Source organism: Nerophis ophidion, linkage group LG28 (assembly GCF_033978795.1).
Source record: "Nerophis ophidion isolate RoL-2023_Sa linkage group LG28, RoL_Noph_v1.0, whole genome shotgun sequence".
Classification (NCBI taxonomy): Eukaryota; Metazoa; Chordata; class Actinopteri; order Syngnathiformes; family Syngnathidae; genus Nerophis; species Nerophis ophidion.
In genome coordinates this window covers 5,862,354-5,879,042 of record NC_084638.1, presented here as the reverse complement: position 1 = coordinate 5,879,042, position 16,689 = coordinate 5,862,354, and the positions used below count along the sequence as shown (strand labels likewise).

General features: G+C 41.3%; 2 protein-coding genes across 5 annotated transcripts in view; both read left to right on the top strand.

Moving 5' to 3' along the window:
- The first annotated feature begins 10 nt into the window (after window positions 1-10).
- txndc15 (thioredoxin domain containing 15) lies at window positions 11-11,622 on the top strand. 4 transcript variants are annotated; one of them, XR_009804685.1, is made up of 8 exons: window positions 11-222; window positions 4,872-5,146; window positions 5,207-5,341; window positions 6,986-7,149; window positions 9,697-9,827; window positions 9,887-10,097; window positions 11,130-11,252; window positions 11,324-11,622. XR_009804685.1 is itself a non-coding variant. In XM_061890200.1 (7 exons), the coding sequence occupies exons 1-6, from the start codon at window positions 126-128 to the stop codon at window positions 10,081-10,083; spliced, it is 999 nt and encodes a 332-aa protein (XP_061746184.1). In that variant the 5' UTR covers window positions 11-125; the 3' UTR covers window positions 10,084-10,097; window positions 11,130-11,622. The 4 variants fall into 4 exon arrangements, 2 of the variants coding, with proteins under 2 accessions (XP_061746184.1, XP_061746183.1); XR_009804684.1 differs by having other exon boundaries at window positions 9,887-11,252; XM_061890200.1 differs by having other exon boundaries at window positions 11,130-11,622.
- Window positions 11,623-15,101: 3,479 nt separating this feature from the next.
- Window positions 15,102-16,689, top strand: part of LOC133544867 (pterin-4-alpha-carbinolamine dehydratase 2-like) — a 28,464-nt gene continuing 26,876 nt past the window's right edge. Inside the window, exon 1 of the mRNA XM_061890083.1 lies at window positions 15,102-15,332. Coding sequence (XP_061746067.1) covers window positions 15,246-15,332 — 87 coding nt within the window. The 5' untranslated portion in view covers window positions 15,102-15,245. The remainder of the gene's footprint in view (window positions 15,333-16,689) is intronic.

Genomic DNA, 16,689 nt, shown 5'->3' with positions numbered 1-16,689 from the left:
TATTAATCCGTCCGTCATAATGACTTTGGTTCCGCTTGAACCGTACAAGCACGGTGCTGCCCGCTCCAACATGTCCAAACATTATTTGTAGCTGACTACACTTGGAATAAAAAACAAAAAACAACATGCCAGGGATGTTGAAGAATCGTCGGACCTTTTGTGTTGTTGTTTTTATCCTGTGTCGGTCAAGCGTCGTGACATTTTTGTCAGTGTCATCGCTAGGTAAGACAACATCTCTCTGTTGCTATGCTAATGCTCGCAAAACATTACATTTATATTTACAATAGTAACATACAGGCCATTTGTTTGATTTTAAATGTATTTTTTATAAGTTATGTGTCTGGATATAATGTAGTCCATATGTTACGCTACTGTTGTTACATATTCACCGGCCAGTTAAAACTGGTTTTGTATGCCATTCAATACAAACGCCGCCTTTACATCCATCCATCCATTTCCTACCGCTTGTCCCTTTTGGGGTCGCGAGGGGTTGCTGGAGCCTATCTCAGCTGCACAGGGTTTGGAAGGCGGCGTACACCCCGGACAAGTCACCACCTCATCACAGGGCCAACACAGATAGACAGACAACATTCACACACTTGGGACCATTTAGTGTTCCTAATCAATCTATACCCAGGTGCATGTCTTTGGAGGTGGGAGGAAGCCGGAGTACCCGGAGGGAACCCACGCAGTCAACGGGGAGAACATGCAAACTCCACACAGAAACCCAGGACTACTCAGGACCTTTGTATTGTGAACACAGGTCCTAATATCTAGAACCACATTAACACTGTTAATATGTGCAACACTGTGAACCCACACCAAACAAGAATGACAAACACATTTCGGGAGAACATCCGCACCGTAACACAACGTAAACACAACAGAACAAATACCCAGAACCCCTTGAAGCACTAACACTTCCGGGACTCTACAATATACCCCCCCCCCCCCCCCCCACCTCAATCTCCTCATGCTCTCTCAGGGAGAGCATGTCCCAAATCCCAAACTGCTGGTTTTGAGGCATGTTAAAAAAAATAATGCACTTTGTGACTTCAATAATAAAAATGGTAGTGCCATGTTGGCATTTTTTTTTTCCATAAGTTGAGTTGATTTATTTTGGAAAAACTTGTTACATTGTTTTAATGCATCCGGCGGGGCATCACGACAAAATTAGGCATAAATAATGTGTTAATCCCACGACTGTATATATCGGTATCGGTTCATATCGGTATCGGTAATTAAGAGTTGGACAATATTGGATATCGGCAAAAAAGCCATTATCGGACATCTCTAAAAAAAAAAACTTTTTGCGAGGTGTCGCAAAACATCCATGTCCCTTTAGGGCAGGGGTGTCAAACTCATTTTAGATTGGGGGCCACATGGAGAAAAATCTACTTCCAAGTGGGCCGGACTGGTAAAATCACGACACGATAACTTAAAAATAAAGACAACTTCAGATTGTTTTCTTTGTTTAAAGGGGAACATTATCACCAGACCTATGTAAGCGTCAATATATACCTTGATGTTGCAGAAAAAATACCTTTTTTTTTTTTAACCGATTTCCGAACTCTAAATGGGGGAACTTTGGCAAATTAAACGCCTTTCTGTTTATCGCTCTCTCAGCGACGACGTCAGAACGTGACGTCACATCGGTCGTCAACGCCATGTTTCCCTACCACATCGAGTCAAATCGGCTCTGTTATTTTCCGTTTTTACGACTGTTTGCCGGTACCTTGGAGACATCATGCCTCGTCGGTGTGTTGTCGGAGGGTGTAACAACACGATCAGGGAGGGATTCAAGTTGATTTATGTAGAATGTGCTAACATGCTATTTAGGCTAGCTGTGTGCATTATGCCTCATTTGTAGCTACATTTACATCCAGCCTTTCCCTCCATCCACATTTAATGCCAAACAAACACTTACCAATCGACAGATTTAAGTTGCTCCAGTTTGAAGAGATGCGAAAGTCCCTCGTTTGGTTTCTATCGGCGATGCTACGACATAGATGGCAAGAATTTCGAAATATACTGCGACACACAAAGCAGATGCATTCCCAACGATAAAGTCAACAAAATCACAAAGGTGAGTTTTGTTGTTATTGACTTATTGATCCAGTGTCAATGCGAAAGTCCTGATCGGTTGGTCTGCACATTTTACCGGCGATGCTAACGCAGAATAGCGTCAATAGCTATTCGCTCAATAGCTTCAGTTTCTTCTTCAATTTCGGTTTTGCCGTCTGCCTCCATACTTCAACCCTCTGTTTCAATACACGCGTAATCTGTTGAATCGCTTAAGCCGCTGAAATCCGAGTCTGAATCCGAGCTAATGTCGCTATATCTTGTTGTGCTTTTCGCCATTGTTTGTATTGGAATCGCTATGTGACGTCACAGGGAAATGGACAGCGGCATCGCAAATAGCGAAAATCAAGCACTTTAAAGCTTGTTTTAGGGATATTCCGGGAAATGTGAAATTTTGAAAAAAACTTCGAAAAATAAAATAAGCCACTGGGAACTGATTTTTATTGGTTTCAACCCTTCTGAAATTGTGATAATGTTCCCCTTTAAAAATAGAACAAAGACATTCTGAAAATGTACAAATAATAATGTTGTTGTTTTTTTTTTTTACACTTACTTGTTGCGGTTAGTAGTATTGATTGATTGATTGATTGATTGATTGATTGAAACTTTTATTAGTAGATTGCACAGTATACTACATAATCCGTACAATTGACCACTAAATGGTAACACCCGAATAAGTTTTTCAACTTGTTTAAGTCGGGGTCCACGTTAATCAAGTCATGGTTTTCTATCTTTAGTTGTCGTTATTTAGGTATTCTGAATAATGTTTGTCAGTTAACTCATTGGAGTTTTTTTTCAATCTATCAAAATAAAAAAATGTATATCGAAACCAAATAAAATGATGTTATTTATGTAATTTGCTCATTTTCCTTGACTGGTGCACTAACATCAAGTGGTTTATTTTTGTTTTTTTTACATTTGTAGCATCATCTACAAAGATACAAAGAATTGCTATTATTTGTGACATCTAGTGGACACATTTAGAAAAGCAGTTTCTCTCATTCACAAATTTCGGCTCGATTGTATTCTAAGCAAACTCATCCCGCGGGCCGGATAAAACCTGTTGGTGGGCCCGATCCGGCCCGCGGCCCGCACGTTTGACACCCCTGCTTTAGGGGCTGCTAGTTTATAAAATAAAATAAAAATTTAAAAACTAAAACTTCTAGAATAGAATAGAATGAACTTTATTTTCATTATATTTGCATATAACGAGATTAAAGACTCCAACTTAAGGTGCGGTAGTGGGAACAAATATGGGGTGAAAATAAATGACATAAGAGGTAAAAAGGAAAAACCAACAATTGAAATAAACAGACTACTATACAATAAAAAATAATAAGCAATCCTGTACAACAGGAGTGTCAAACTCAAAGAGTGGGCCAAGGTTGAACAAATTAACCTTTTAATAGGGACCCAAACAAGTTTTGCATTAAATATTGAACAAGCAGAGCTTATATAACTTTAATGACATGCAAAATCCAGTTTCAAATAATAAGAAGAATAAAAAAATATCAATGGCATATCAAATACAATTTAAATAAAAACGTAATGCCTTTTTTTGTATTTGCAATCTTTTGAGGTACATATCTTTTTTTTCCCCACAGGCTATTAATAAATTTGAAAATAAAATAACGATGAACGAACCAAACATTCAAGCCTTGAAGTAGCAAGAGAAAATGCATGAATAAAACGTTAATTATTGCTCAGTTTGCTGGAAGTTTCCCGGAAGAGTTAGTGCTGCAAAGGGTTCTGGGTATTTGTTCTGTTGTGTTACGGTGCGGATGTTCACCCGAAATGTGCTTGTCATTCTTGTTTGGTGTGGGTTCACAGTGTGGCGCATATTTGTAACAGTGCTAAAGTTGTTTATACGGCCACCTTCAGTGTGACCTGTATGGCTGTTGACCAAGTATGCATTGCATGACGTGACGACAGGTTGTAGAGAACGCTAAAGACACCCCCAATATAGTTGTCCAGGTGGAAATCGGTAGAAATTTGGGAGAATGGTTGCCCCGGGAGATTTTCGGGAGGGGCACTGAACTCCGGGAGTCTACCGGGAAAATTAGGAGGGTTGGCAAGTATGAGTATTAGCGGTGAATGCGGTGTTACAGCGGCACCGACGCTATATAACACCGGCGGGCCAGCTCTAATGCTAAATTGATATTGCCTCAAGGGCCAAATTAAATTACACGGCGGGCCAGAGTTTGACACACATGCTGTACAATATACAAAACACTATAGAAGTACAAAATACTGTACAATATACAGAGCAAGACAAGAGTACCGGAGTAATAAATAACAATCAGTGTCGGACGTATAGCACTCAAAGGGTAGTATTGCACAGTAGGGTATTAGGGCATGATATTGTATAGGGGTGAATTATTATTGTTTTAAGTTAGAGTTCAACATGGTGACAGCTTTGGGAAAGAAGCTGTCTCTGAGCCTGTTTGTTCTGGCTCTGATGCACCTGTAGCGCCTGCCTGATGGTAGCAAGTCGAACAGGTGGAAGTCAGGGTGTGTGCCGTCCTTGGTGATGTTTTTTGCTCTGTTGAGGCAACGGGAGTTGTGTAAATCCTTCACCTGTTTGTCTGCTTCAGTGCAGCTGGAGTACCACACAGCCGAGCGATAGAATCGCTGTTGCGACACCCAGTGGACACATTTAGAACAGCAGTTTCTTTAGTGTAAAAATGCAGCTCAATTTTACACGTAGCAAACTCATCAGGCCCGCGGGCCAAATGTTTGACATTACAGCTTTAAACTGTGCTTTAAAAAAAAGTTCTTTGACTTGACAGAGCATGACGACCTGGTGCTGCCAGAAGAACCCGACTCGGAGAGCAGACCCAAATTAATGGAGTCAGCGGAAGCGAAAGTAACCAAGAGACAGTTCAAGACGGCCGAGATCGCCGACGCCGTAATGGGCACCGAGGCCCCCATCGACCCGTCCGACATCGAGTCGCTCTTCCCTAAAAATGTGAAAGACTTCCCCTCGGCCTTCTCGCCGCCTTGTGACGACGGGGAGTGCGCGGTGGTCGCCGAGGACGAGGAGAGTGCTGAAGCCCTCCAGCAGGTAAGAAGAAGATCCTAGTAAAGGTGTTGACACGGTTTGAGGCAGGATGCTTGTTGCTAGGTGACACTGGACATGGTGCACGCCCCTGCTGAAGACAAGAACACCGAGGCCGCCAAGACCTACAAGATCACCTGTGACAAGAGGAACATCACAGCCACGGACACCTTTACCGTGCAGGTCCTCAACGCCTCACAGGTGCGTCCCTTGATCATGTGACGCAAGCATGTGTTGTACAAACCCCGTTTCCATATGAGTTGGGAAATTGTGTTAGATGTAAATATTTGCCAATCATTTTCAACCCATATTCAGTTGAATATGCTACAAAGACAACATATTTGATGTTCAAACTGATAAACATTTTTGCAAATAATCATTAACTTTAGAATTTGATGCCAGCGACACGTGACAAAGAAGTTGGGAAAGGTGGCAATAAATACTGATAAAGTTGAGGAATGCTCGTCAAACACTTATTTGGAACATCCCACAGGTGTTCAGGCTAATTGGGAACAGGCGGGTGCCATGAGTGGGTATACAAACAGCGTCCCAAAAAATACTCAGTCTTTCACAAGAAAGGATGGGGCGAGGTACACCCCTTTGTCCACAACTGCGTGAGCAAATAGTCAAACAGTTTAAGAACAACGTTTCTCAAAGTGAAATTGCAAGAAATTTAGGGATTTCAACATCTACGGTCCATAATATCATCAAAAGAAATCACTCCACGTAAGCGGCATGGCCGGAAACCAACATTGAATGACCGTGACTTTCGATCTCTCAGACTGCACTGTATCAAAAACCGACATCAATCTCGAAAGGATATCACCACACGGGCTCAGGACCACGTCAGAAAACCACCGTCACTAAATACAGTTTGTCGCTACACCTGTAAGTGCAAGTTAAAGCTCTACTATGCGAAGCGAAAGCCATTTATCAACAACATCCAGAAACGCCGCCGGCTTCTCTGGGCCCGAGATCATCTAAGAGGGACTGATGCAAAATGAAAAAGTGTTCTGTGGTCTGACAAATCCACAGTTCAAATTGTTCTTGGAAATATTCCACATCGTGTCATTCGGACCAAAGGGGAAGCGAACCAGCCAGACTGTTGTCGACGCAAAGTTCAAAAGCCAGCATCTGTGATGGTATGGGGGTGCATTAGTGCCCAAGGCATGGTAACTTACACAACTGTGAAGGCACCATTAATGCTGAAAGGTACATACAGGTTTTGGAACCACATATGCTGCCATCTAAGCGCCGTCTTATTCATGGACGCCCCTGCTTATTTCAGCAAGACAATGCCAAGCCACATTCAGCAAGTGTTACAACAGCGTGGCTTTGTAAAAAAAGAGTGTGGGTACTTTCCTGGCCCGCCTGCAGTCCAGACCTGTCTCCCATCAAAAATGTGTGGTGCATTATGAAGCTTAAAATACGACAGCGGAGACCCGGACTGTTGAACGAATGAAGCTCTACATAAAACAAGAATGGGAAAGAATTCCACTTTCAAAACGTCAACAATTAGTTTCCTCACTTCCCAAACGTTTATTGAGTGTTGATAAAAGAAAAGGTGATGTAACACAGTGGTGAACATGCCCTTTCCCAACTACTTTGGCACGTGATGCAGCCATGAAATTCCAAGTTAATTATTATTTGCAAAAAAAATTAAGTTTATGAGTTTGAACATCAAATATCTTGTCTTTGTAGTGCATTCAATTGAATATGGGTTCAAAAGGATTTGCAAATCATTGTATTCCGTTTATATTTACATCTAACACAATTTCCCAACTCGTATGGAAACGGAGTTTTTAAGAAAAACGAATAACAGTCACATTCGCTTGACACACTCAGGACTTGATGGATTTCCTCAACGCAAACGGCACTGAGTGTTCCGTGGTGCTCTTCTTCACCGCCTGGTGCCAGTTTTCGGCCAGCCTGGCGCCTCACTTCAACGCGCTGCCTCGCCTTTTTCCCAGCATGCACTTCCTAGCCCTGGACGCCTCGCAGCACAGCAGGTGAGCGCCTTTAAACTTGGACTCAGAATCGACGTGGAGGTTAAGGAGAGCTCAAACAGACGAAACAAACAATGCGACACACAATGGCGTCGTTTTTTTGGTCACTTTTCTCCGGAAGCAATCTTACTCTTCTTCTGCCAAGGTATAAACTCCATATTTTGTGCCAAAACTGGAGCTGAACATCTATTTAGGCCTGGACCGATATTCGATAAGTCATTTATGTTATGATCTGATGAAGAAGGTGACCCCTGGATGCAGAGACAGGAGGCAAGGTAGAATGTCAAAAAAAAAAAAATTAATAAGTCCAAAAAATGTAACAAAAGGCGATAGGGCAGAAGTACACACCATGAATAAACAAACAAAAACAGGTTCCTCAGTGGTCGGCAGGGGAAAAGGCCAGTGCGCGCTGAGCACAGCAAAAAGTCCAAAACAAAATCCTCTTCACCTCAGGGAAGCTAGGAAGCAAACACAAAGAGGTGAGGGATTTCAGGAATAAGGAGAGACAACACACCAGGACTGACGGAGTGAAGCAGGCGCATGCACGTGGGAGGTGCAGGAGACAGTAACTGGCAGGACCCAGCTGTCAGTGACGAGCTTAAATACTCCAAGGTAGAAATTTATGCCTCGCTAGGGACTAATGGACTTACGAAAACAGACATCACCATAAAAGAAAAGGCAGGGAAATGACAAAAGACAACAATTTAACCGAACGATAAATGACGATGCAGTCGGTATCTTTTCCTGCGTTGATAATCGGTTGATACAGGCTACTAGAAAAGTCACTCTCGCATAAGTTTCAGCAGCTGCGGGCATTTGTTCTGCATGCACATAAACTGTAAGAATGATAACCGCTGTAAAACTCCCAATGCTTACTTAGTATTACCAAATTGTATTATAATGATGGCAAAACCGGGATTGATAACCACAGTTTGATAAAAAATATTGTAAGATCAGCATAATCTAGTGAGGTATCTTAAGAGCAAAACTAAAAACCAGCCACATTTAGTCATTCCCCAATCCAAACTTGTATAAACACATTACTCGCTAGACTACTGAAATACAGTTTTCACATTAAACAAACTACTATTATACAGTTTTCACAGAAAATAATACAGCTCACTTTTGCATTTACTGTCACTGTGAAAAACACACAGACTCAATACTAGTGAAGTTGGCACATTGTGTAAATGGTAAATAAAAGCAGAATACAATGATTTGCAAATGCTTTTAATGTATATTCAATAGAATAGACTGCAAAGACAAAATACTTAATGTTCGAACTGGGAGACATTTTTTATTTTTTTTTCCCAAATAATTATTACCTTGGAAAAGCATCATTCTTGCTTGATGTACAGCTTAAGGTAGTTGTTCAACAGTCTGGGGTCTAAATTGTGGTATTTTACACTTCATAATAACCACACATTTTCAATAGGAGATAGGTTTGGCCAAATTTGTCCTCCGCATTTGACCTATCCCCTTGATCACCCACTGGGAAGTAAGGGGAGCAGTGGGCAGCAGCGGTGCCGCGCCCGGGAATCATTTGTGGAGATTTAACCCCCAATTCCAACCCTTGATGCTGAGTGCCAAGCAGGGAGGCAATGGGTCCCATTTATTTATAGTCTTTGGTATGACTCGGCCGGGGTTTGAACTCCCAACCTACCGATCTCAGGGCGGACACTCTACCCACTAGGTCAATGAGTAGGTAGTACCGGCACTCTTTTACTACGAAGCCACACTGTTGTAACACGTTCCGAATGTGGCTTGGCATTGTCTTGCTAAAATAAGCAGGGGCGTCCATGAAAAAGACCTTGCTTGGATGGCAACATATGTTGCTCCAAAACCTGTATGTACCTTTCAGCATTAATGGTGCCTTCACAGATGTGCAAGTTACCCTTGCCTTGGGCACTAACACACCTCCATACCATCACAGATGCTGGCTTTTGAACTTTGCGCCTATAACAGTCCAGATGGTTCTTGTCCTCTTTGGTCCGGAGGACATGACGTCCATAGTTTCCAAAAACAATTTGAAATGTGGACTCGTCGAACCACAGAACACTTTTCCACTTTGCATCAGTCCATCTTAGATGGGCTCGGGCCCAGCGAAGCCAGCGGCATTTCTGGGTGTTGTTGATAAATAACTTTGGCTTTGTATAGCAAGAGTTTTAACTTGCTCTTACAGATGTAGCGACAAACTGTAGTTACTGACAGTGGTTTTATGATGTGTTCCTGGGTCCCATGTGGTGATATCCTTTACACACGTTTTTTGATGCAGTACCAGCTGAGGGATCGAAGGTCACAGGCATTCAATGTTGGTTTTCCGCCTTTTCGGTTTTTAACAATATGTATTACGAAAAAAACTTATACGTGATAATATGCTAATCAATATTGTATGGAAGTGTATTATAGTTATATGTAGTAAGCCACTCATCCATGTTGTATTTCATATGCTGTTCCCCTTTACAGGAAGTTGAGCCTATCTCAGCAGAGTGGTTTATGAGAAGCAAAAAATTTGGTTAAAAGACACATATTGCTTGTTTGTCCCGGCAGCCTGTCCACCAGATTTGGGACTGTGGCGGTACCCAACATCCTCCTCTTCCAAGGAGCCAAACCCATGGCTCGCTTCAACCACACCGACAGAACCCTGGACATGCTCTCCTCCTTCATCACCAACCAGACAGGTAGGTTTGTTTGACAATGAGCCCCGAAGATGTCATACCCACGCGTTGGCGTACGTTAGGCTTGGAGGCGGGGCTAGAGAGGAACGTGACTGACGCCGACCGCCTGGGTCCGCTGCGCAGCATGCCGGTGAAGAGCATCGACTGGCTGCTGGTCTTCTCCGTTCTCTTCATCACGGCCTTCACTGTGTACGGCATCTTGAGGACCGACAGCATCCGGTGGCTCATCCCGGGCCAAGAGCACGAGCATCAGGACTGATACCTTGCCAACAGGTCTGATTGGTTGTTCATCTGATCATGACACATTCGTTTTTTTTTTTTTTTAATTAAATATGAGGAGATGATCTTGGAAAAAACTCAGTTTTTGTTGTGTCGATAAACTGTAGCAAGAAGTTTGATGTTGACAGTAAGGGAAACTGCATGAAAATCTTTACTTTGCCCCCACCAAGATGGCCGCCACATAGGCATGCCAATTAGCATGAAATCTACAGCGCTGAATCGCTGATGTATCTTAATCTTTTATACTGCTTGCAATATGAATCTTATGTCTTAGACTGCAAACAGTAGGGCGATTTTGCAACGAGAAAGTGCACTTTTCAATCAGGCAGTGAGGTGACCAGCAACAAAGAAGAATGAGAACAAATCAGGAAAACGGGACAATGCTGAGAACATAAAGTGGGGCAAAAAAGTATTTAGTCAGCCAGCGATTGTGCAAGTTTTCCCACTCAAAATGATGACAGAGGTCTGTCATTTTCATCATAGGTACACTTCAACTGTGAGAGACAGAATGTGAAAAACAAATCCAAGAATTCACATTGTAGGAATTTTTAAGAATTTATTTGTAAATTATGGGGGAAAATAAGTAATTGGTCAACCATTCAAAGCTCTCACTGATGGAAGGAGGTTTTGGCTCAAAATCTCACGATACATGGCCCCATTCATTCTTTCCTTAACACGGATCAATCGTCCTGTCCCCTTAGGAGAAAAACAGCCCCAAAGCATGATGTTCCCACCCCCATGCTTCACAGTAGGTGTGGTGTTCTTGGGATGCAACTCAGTATTCTTCCTCCAAACACGACGAGTTGAGTTTATACCAATAAGTTATATTTTGGTCTCATCTGACCACATGGCATTCTCCCAATCCTCTGCTGTATCATCCATGTGCTCTCTGTCAAAGTTCAGACAGGCCTTGACATGCACTGGCTTAAGCAGGGGGACACGTCTGGCACTGCAGGAATTGATTCCCTGTCGGCGTAGTGTGTTACTGATGGTAACCTTTGTTACTTTGGTCCCATCTCTCTGCAGGTCATTCACCAGGTCCCCCCGTGTGGTTTTGGGATTTTTGCTCACCGTTCTCATGATCCTTTTGACCCCACGGGAGGAGATCTTGCGTGGAGCCCCAGATCGAGGGAGATAATCAGCGGTCTTGTATGTGTTCCGTTTTCTGATGATTGCTCCCACTGTTGATTTTTTCACACCAAGCTGCTTGCCTATTGTAGATTCACTCTTCCCAGTCTGGTGCAGGTCTCCAATACTTTTCCTGGTATCCTTTGACAGCTCTTTGGTCTTGGCCATAGTGGAGTTTGGAGTCTGACTGTTTGAGGCTGTGGACAGGTGTCTTTTAAACAGATAACGAGTTCAAACAAGTACTATTGATACAGGTAACGAGTGGAGGACAGAAGAGCTTCTTAAAGAAGAAGTTACAGGTCTGTGAGAGCCAGAGATCTTCCTTGTTTGAAGTGACTAAATACTTATTTTCCACCATAATTTACAAATAAATTCTTTAAAATTCCTACAATGGGAATTCCTGGATTTTTTTTCCCACATTCTGTCTCTCACAGTTGAAGTGTACCTATGATGAAAATTACAGACCTCTGTCATCATTTTAAGTGGGAGAACTTGCACAATCGCTGGCTGATTAAATACTTTTTTTGCCCCACTGCAGGTATGAAGAAAATTACCATGAAATGTTTTGACTTTGCCCTTAGAGAAAACTGAAAAAAAATGTTGAGAAACGAGTGAAATAAGATGCGGGAAAACAGGACATTTAAATCATATGTCTATCCATAGCATATTTATTGACGTTACCATTAGAAAAAAACTCCATTCAAATCTGTTGAGAAATGAGATGGTTCGGATTTATTGACATACATGCATTACCTTGAATGGAACTTAGCCCCCACCAAGATGGCCGCCACGTTACCATGCCAACGAGAGCGTGATGACGTAACTAGTCTTCTAATGCAGTGGTTCTCAACCTTTTTTCACTGATGTACCCCCTGTAAAAAAAATTTTTTATTCAAGTACCCCCTAATCAGAGCAAAGCATTTTTGGTTAAAAAAAAAAGAGATAAAGAAATAAAATACAGCACTATGTCATCAGTTTCTGATTTATTAAATTGTATAACAGTGTAAAAATATTGCTCATTTGTAGTGGTCTTTCTTGAACTATTTGGAAAAAAAGATATAAAAATAACTACAATTTTGTTGAAAAATAAACAAGTGATTCAATTATAATTAAAGCTGCAAGCAGCGATGGACGGGACTGATTGGGCTGCTGCCGCCGCGACCCAAGCCACGATAAGCGGTAGAAACTGGATGGATGGATTATTACACAGAGAAAAAGTTGTATACACATGTATTATACATCAGTCTCTTAGATTTGTTATAAACTCTTTCATCAGCTTTTAATCAAAAGGGTTCAATCTCTCTCCTGTGCTTATTTGAAGCCGACACGACAAACAGCCTCAGAGGAGATAATGTTTGAAAAAAAGCGACAATTTTTTACCCAACTTTTGTATTGAAGGAGGAATTGCAAACTTCCTGTTGATTTTAGCTGGGGGTTGTCAGCATATGAAATATAGGTCTAAGTGAGACCTACATAGAGGTTTTTGTTTCATGTGTCTACGACATTCCTACTGGGAGTTTGAGGCAGTTTTGTCCGCGCAATTTTGAGTTTTGGGGTTTGGTTTCGCCAGTCCTGGTGTGTGTGTCCAATTTGGTGAGTTTTGAAGCATGTTAAGGGGGTCAAATTACTGCTCAAAGAGGCGGAAAAATAATAATAAAGAATAATACTAAAACGCTAGAAATTCAATAGGGTCCTCTGTCCCAAAGGGACATCGGTCCCTAAATAAAGATTTCTACACTTAGAAGTAATCATCAACTTAAAGTGCCCTCTTTGGGGATTGTAATAGAGATCCATCTGGATTCATCAACTTAATTCTAAACATTTCTTCACAAAAAAACAAATCTTTAACATCAATATTTATGGAACATGTCCACAAAAAAATCTAGCTGTCAACACTGAATATTGCATTGTTGCATTTCTTTTCACAGTTTATGAACTTACGTTCATATTTTATTGAAGTATTATTCAATAAATATATTTATAAATAATTTTTGGAATTGTTGCTATATTTAGATTTAAAAAATAATAAAATCTCACGTACCACTTGGCATACCTACACGTACCCCCATTTGAGAACCACTGTTCTAGTGAATACAAAATATCCTACGTACACAACATTAATACACATACCGCATTTGCTTGAATTGCCGCAGGGCATATAGTATGCGCCTACCTTGAATTACCGCCTGGTCAATCTCGTGACGTCATGAGTGACACTTCCCCTGTCATCATTTTCAAAATGTAGGAGGCTGATTTCAATACCGGTAATTTGAAATCGCATAAAGGGAAGAAGATTTAGAGCCATTCAGTAGGATTTAAGGTCAAAGCCATTGAATACCGGTATGCTAAAAAGAACAGTAAGCAGCTTTGTTTTATTAATATACCTGTGGAGCCGACGATCCGACAGACAGGCAGGGCACGCTGGAGCCCGGCCCAAGATGGCGGCGAGCGAGTGGAGAGGAGGAGCGGAAGAGCGACCGGGACTGAAGTTTTATTGAAAAATAAAAGTCAAACTGCTCAAGCCATGTCCTTCCTTGGTGGTCCTGGGAACCCGCAAGACGACGGCTTCAGACCGTCACATGACCATAGCTGCGTCTGTCAAATATGAGTCATTAAATGACTCCCGCCGCCTGGTGGTAGAGGGAGCTACTGATCCTTCTTGCGACTACTCGGCTGCAGAAGAAGTGAATTGAGTGACGTGTTACGTGCTGGAGGAGGGAATAAAGGAAGATTTCCATTGAAACAGAGAGACTTTTAAAACTGAAGAAAGATAAGGAAGACTTCTATAAACAAGTTATCGATGCTTTTGATCAGAAGGAGCTGGCATGGACTATATTTATAAGTAAAGGTAAGACCATAATAAAGGGAAGATTAAGAGCGATTCAGTAGGATTTAAGGTCCAAGCTATTGAATATGCTAAAAAGAACAGTAAGCAGCTAAGTTTTATTAATATACCGTAGCTGCGTGTGTCAAATATGAGTCATTAAATGACTCCCGCCTCCTGGTGGTAGAGGGCGCTAGTGATCCTTCTTGCGACTACTCGGCTGCAGAAAAAGTGACAACAAGCAGCAAGAGTGAGCAGCGATCGTTTATTTTTTCCTCTCGCTTGCACTTTTAACATGGAGGATGACATATCTAAAATAAAACAGTTTTCTAAACTGGACTTTCAATCGAAGCAGGAGGCAATAAAGGAAGATCTCCATCGAGACAGAGATACTTTTAAAACTGAAGAAAGATAAGGAAGACTTCTATGAACAAGTTATCGATGCTTTTGATCAGAAGGAGCTGCGCATGGACTTCATTTATAAGTAAAGGTAAGACTAAAAGAAAGTTTTTTTTAATTAAATGTGCTTTTCATGATGGTATCCTTACATCACACTCAAATGTTTTACTGTATGCCTTTGGTAAGTGCCGGAGTGAGAAGTGGTTTTAAAATATTTAGCGCATGCTTACTTTTACCACATGCCTCTAGTAAGCGCAGGAGTGAGAAGAGGTTTTAAATTAATTAACGCCCCGGCGGCCATTCAAGGAAATACGGTAATTATTGTCGTTACCAGTAGAGAGAACTGCAATAAAATCTTTTGAGAAATTAGATGGTTAAGATTTATTTTCATTATACATGCATTACTTAGCCCCAACCAAGATGGCCGCCACGTTACCATGCCAGCGAGAGCGTGATGACGTAACTAGTCTTCTAATGAATACAAAATATCCTATGTATTCTTGCCAGGACAAATGAAACCCAACACTAATACACAATTGTCCTAACGACAAACAGTACTTTTTAAACCGGCAATTAAGCAATACACGTATGTCATAACAACAAACCGTACTTTTTAATCAGGCAATGTCTTAACAACAAACCGTACTTTTTAATCAGGCAATGAAACGAACAGCTATCAGGGAAATTAGAGAAGACAGTGGCACATTATTATTGTGAAGGTGCACATTGGAGGAGGAAAACGCTACTAAGTTCTCAGCATGAGCTGGTTAATTATTACAAAATAAAATAAAATGTTAATATTTAGCCCGAGAGTGAGGAACCTTCTTGTCAGGCTGAGCGGCTTCTCTCGGCCTTTTTTCTACGCGACTTGGAATATGGTGAGTTGTTTGTTGGGACGGTGTCACGTGATCATGGAAATATAATGAAAGGAGTTTAAATGTGCATATAACACCAAAGTCTGTGAGTGGTTTAATGCTTATTTTGTTTATTTATCACGTAAAGGCCTACTGAAATGAGAATTTCTTATTTAAACGGGGATAGCAGGTCCATTGTATGTGTCATACTTGATCATTTCGCGATATTGCCATATTTTTGCTGAAAGGATTTAGTAGAGAACATCGACGATAAAGTTTGTAACTTTTGGTCGCTAATAAAAAAAGCCTTGCCTGTACCGGAAGTAGCAGACGATGTGCATGTGACGTCACGGGTTGTCGAGCTCCTCACATCCTCACATTGTTTACAATCATGGCCACCAGCAGCTAGAGCGATTCGGACAGAGAAAGCGACAATTTCCCCATTAATTTGAGCGAGGATGAAAGATTTGTGGATGAGGACGTTTAGAGCAGTGGTTCTTAACCTTGTTGGAGGTACCGAACCCCACCAGTTTCATATACGCATTCACCGAACCCTTCTTTAGTGAAAAATAAAATGTTTTTGTTTTTTTCAAATTCAAGACAATGTTATATGTTTTTGGTAACACTTTAGTATGAGGAACATATTCAAAGTAACACAGACTTATTTAGAGTTATTTGGACACTATGGGAACATATTCTAACTAATAAAGACTTAATTTAGAGTTATTTAGTTAGGGTTAGGGTCAGGATTAGAGGGTTAGGCTTATAATAAGGCCATGCCGAATAAGGCATTAATAAATACTTAATAATGATTAGTTAAGAGCCAATATGTTACTAATTTGCATGTTAATAAGCAACTAATTAATGGTGAATATTTTCCCCATACTAAAGTGTTACCATGTTTTTTTTACTGGTGCACAAAATGAACTGTGCATGAACATCACCTTGTTCAAACAACAAAACCAACACAGTGCATAAACTCACAACAAATTACCCACTTGCAAATCAGTCAGCTGTTGCCGTATCTGTAATACGCCGATAGGGAGAAGTTTGTATTTACACGTTGAGTCGGGTGTGTTTTGACCTCCGCCGAACCCCTGAGGCCGACTCACCGAACCCCTAGGGTTCGATCGAACCCAGGTTAAGAACCACTGGTTTAGAGTGAAGTACTAGGAAAAGAAAAAAGAAAAGGCGACGGCGTTTCAGATGTAATTAGACACATTTACTAGGATAATTCTGGAAAATCCCTTATCTGCTTATTGTGTTAATAGTGTTTTAGTGAGATTGTAAAGTCATACCTGAAAGTCGGATGGCTGCGGTGAACGCCAGTGTTTCTGAGAGAAGCCGAGGAGCCAAGATCACAGCTGCCTTTTTGAGCCGC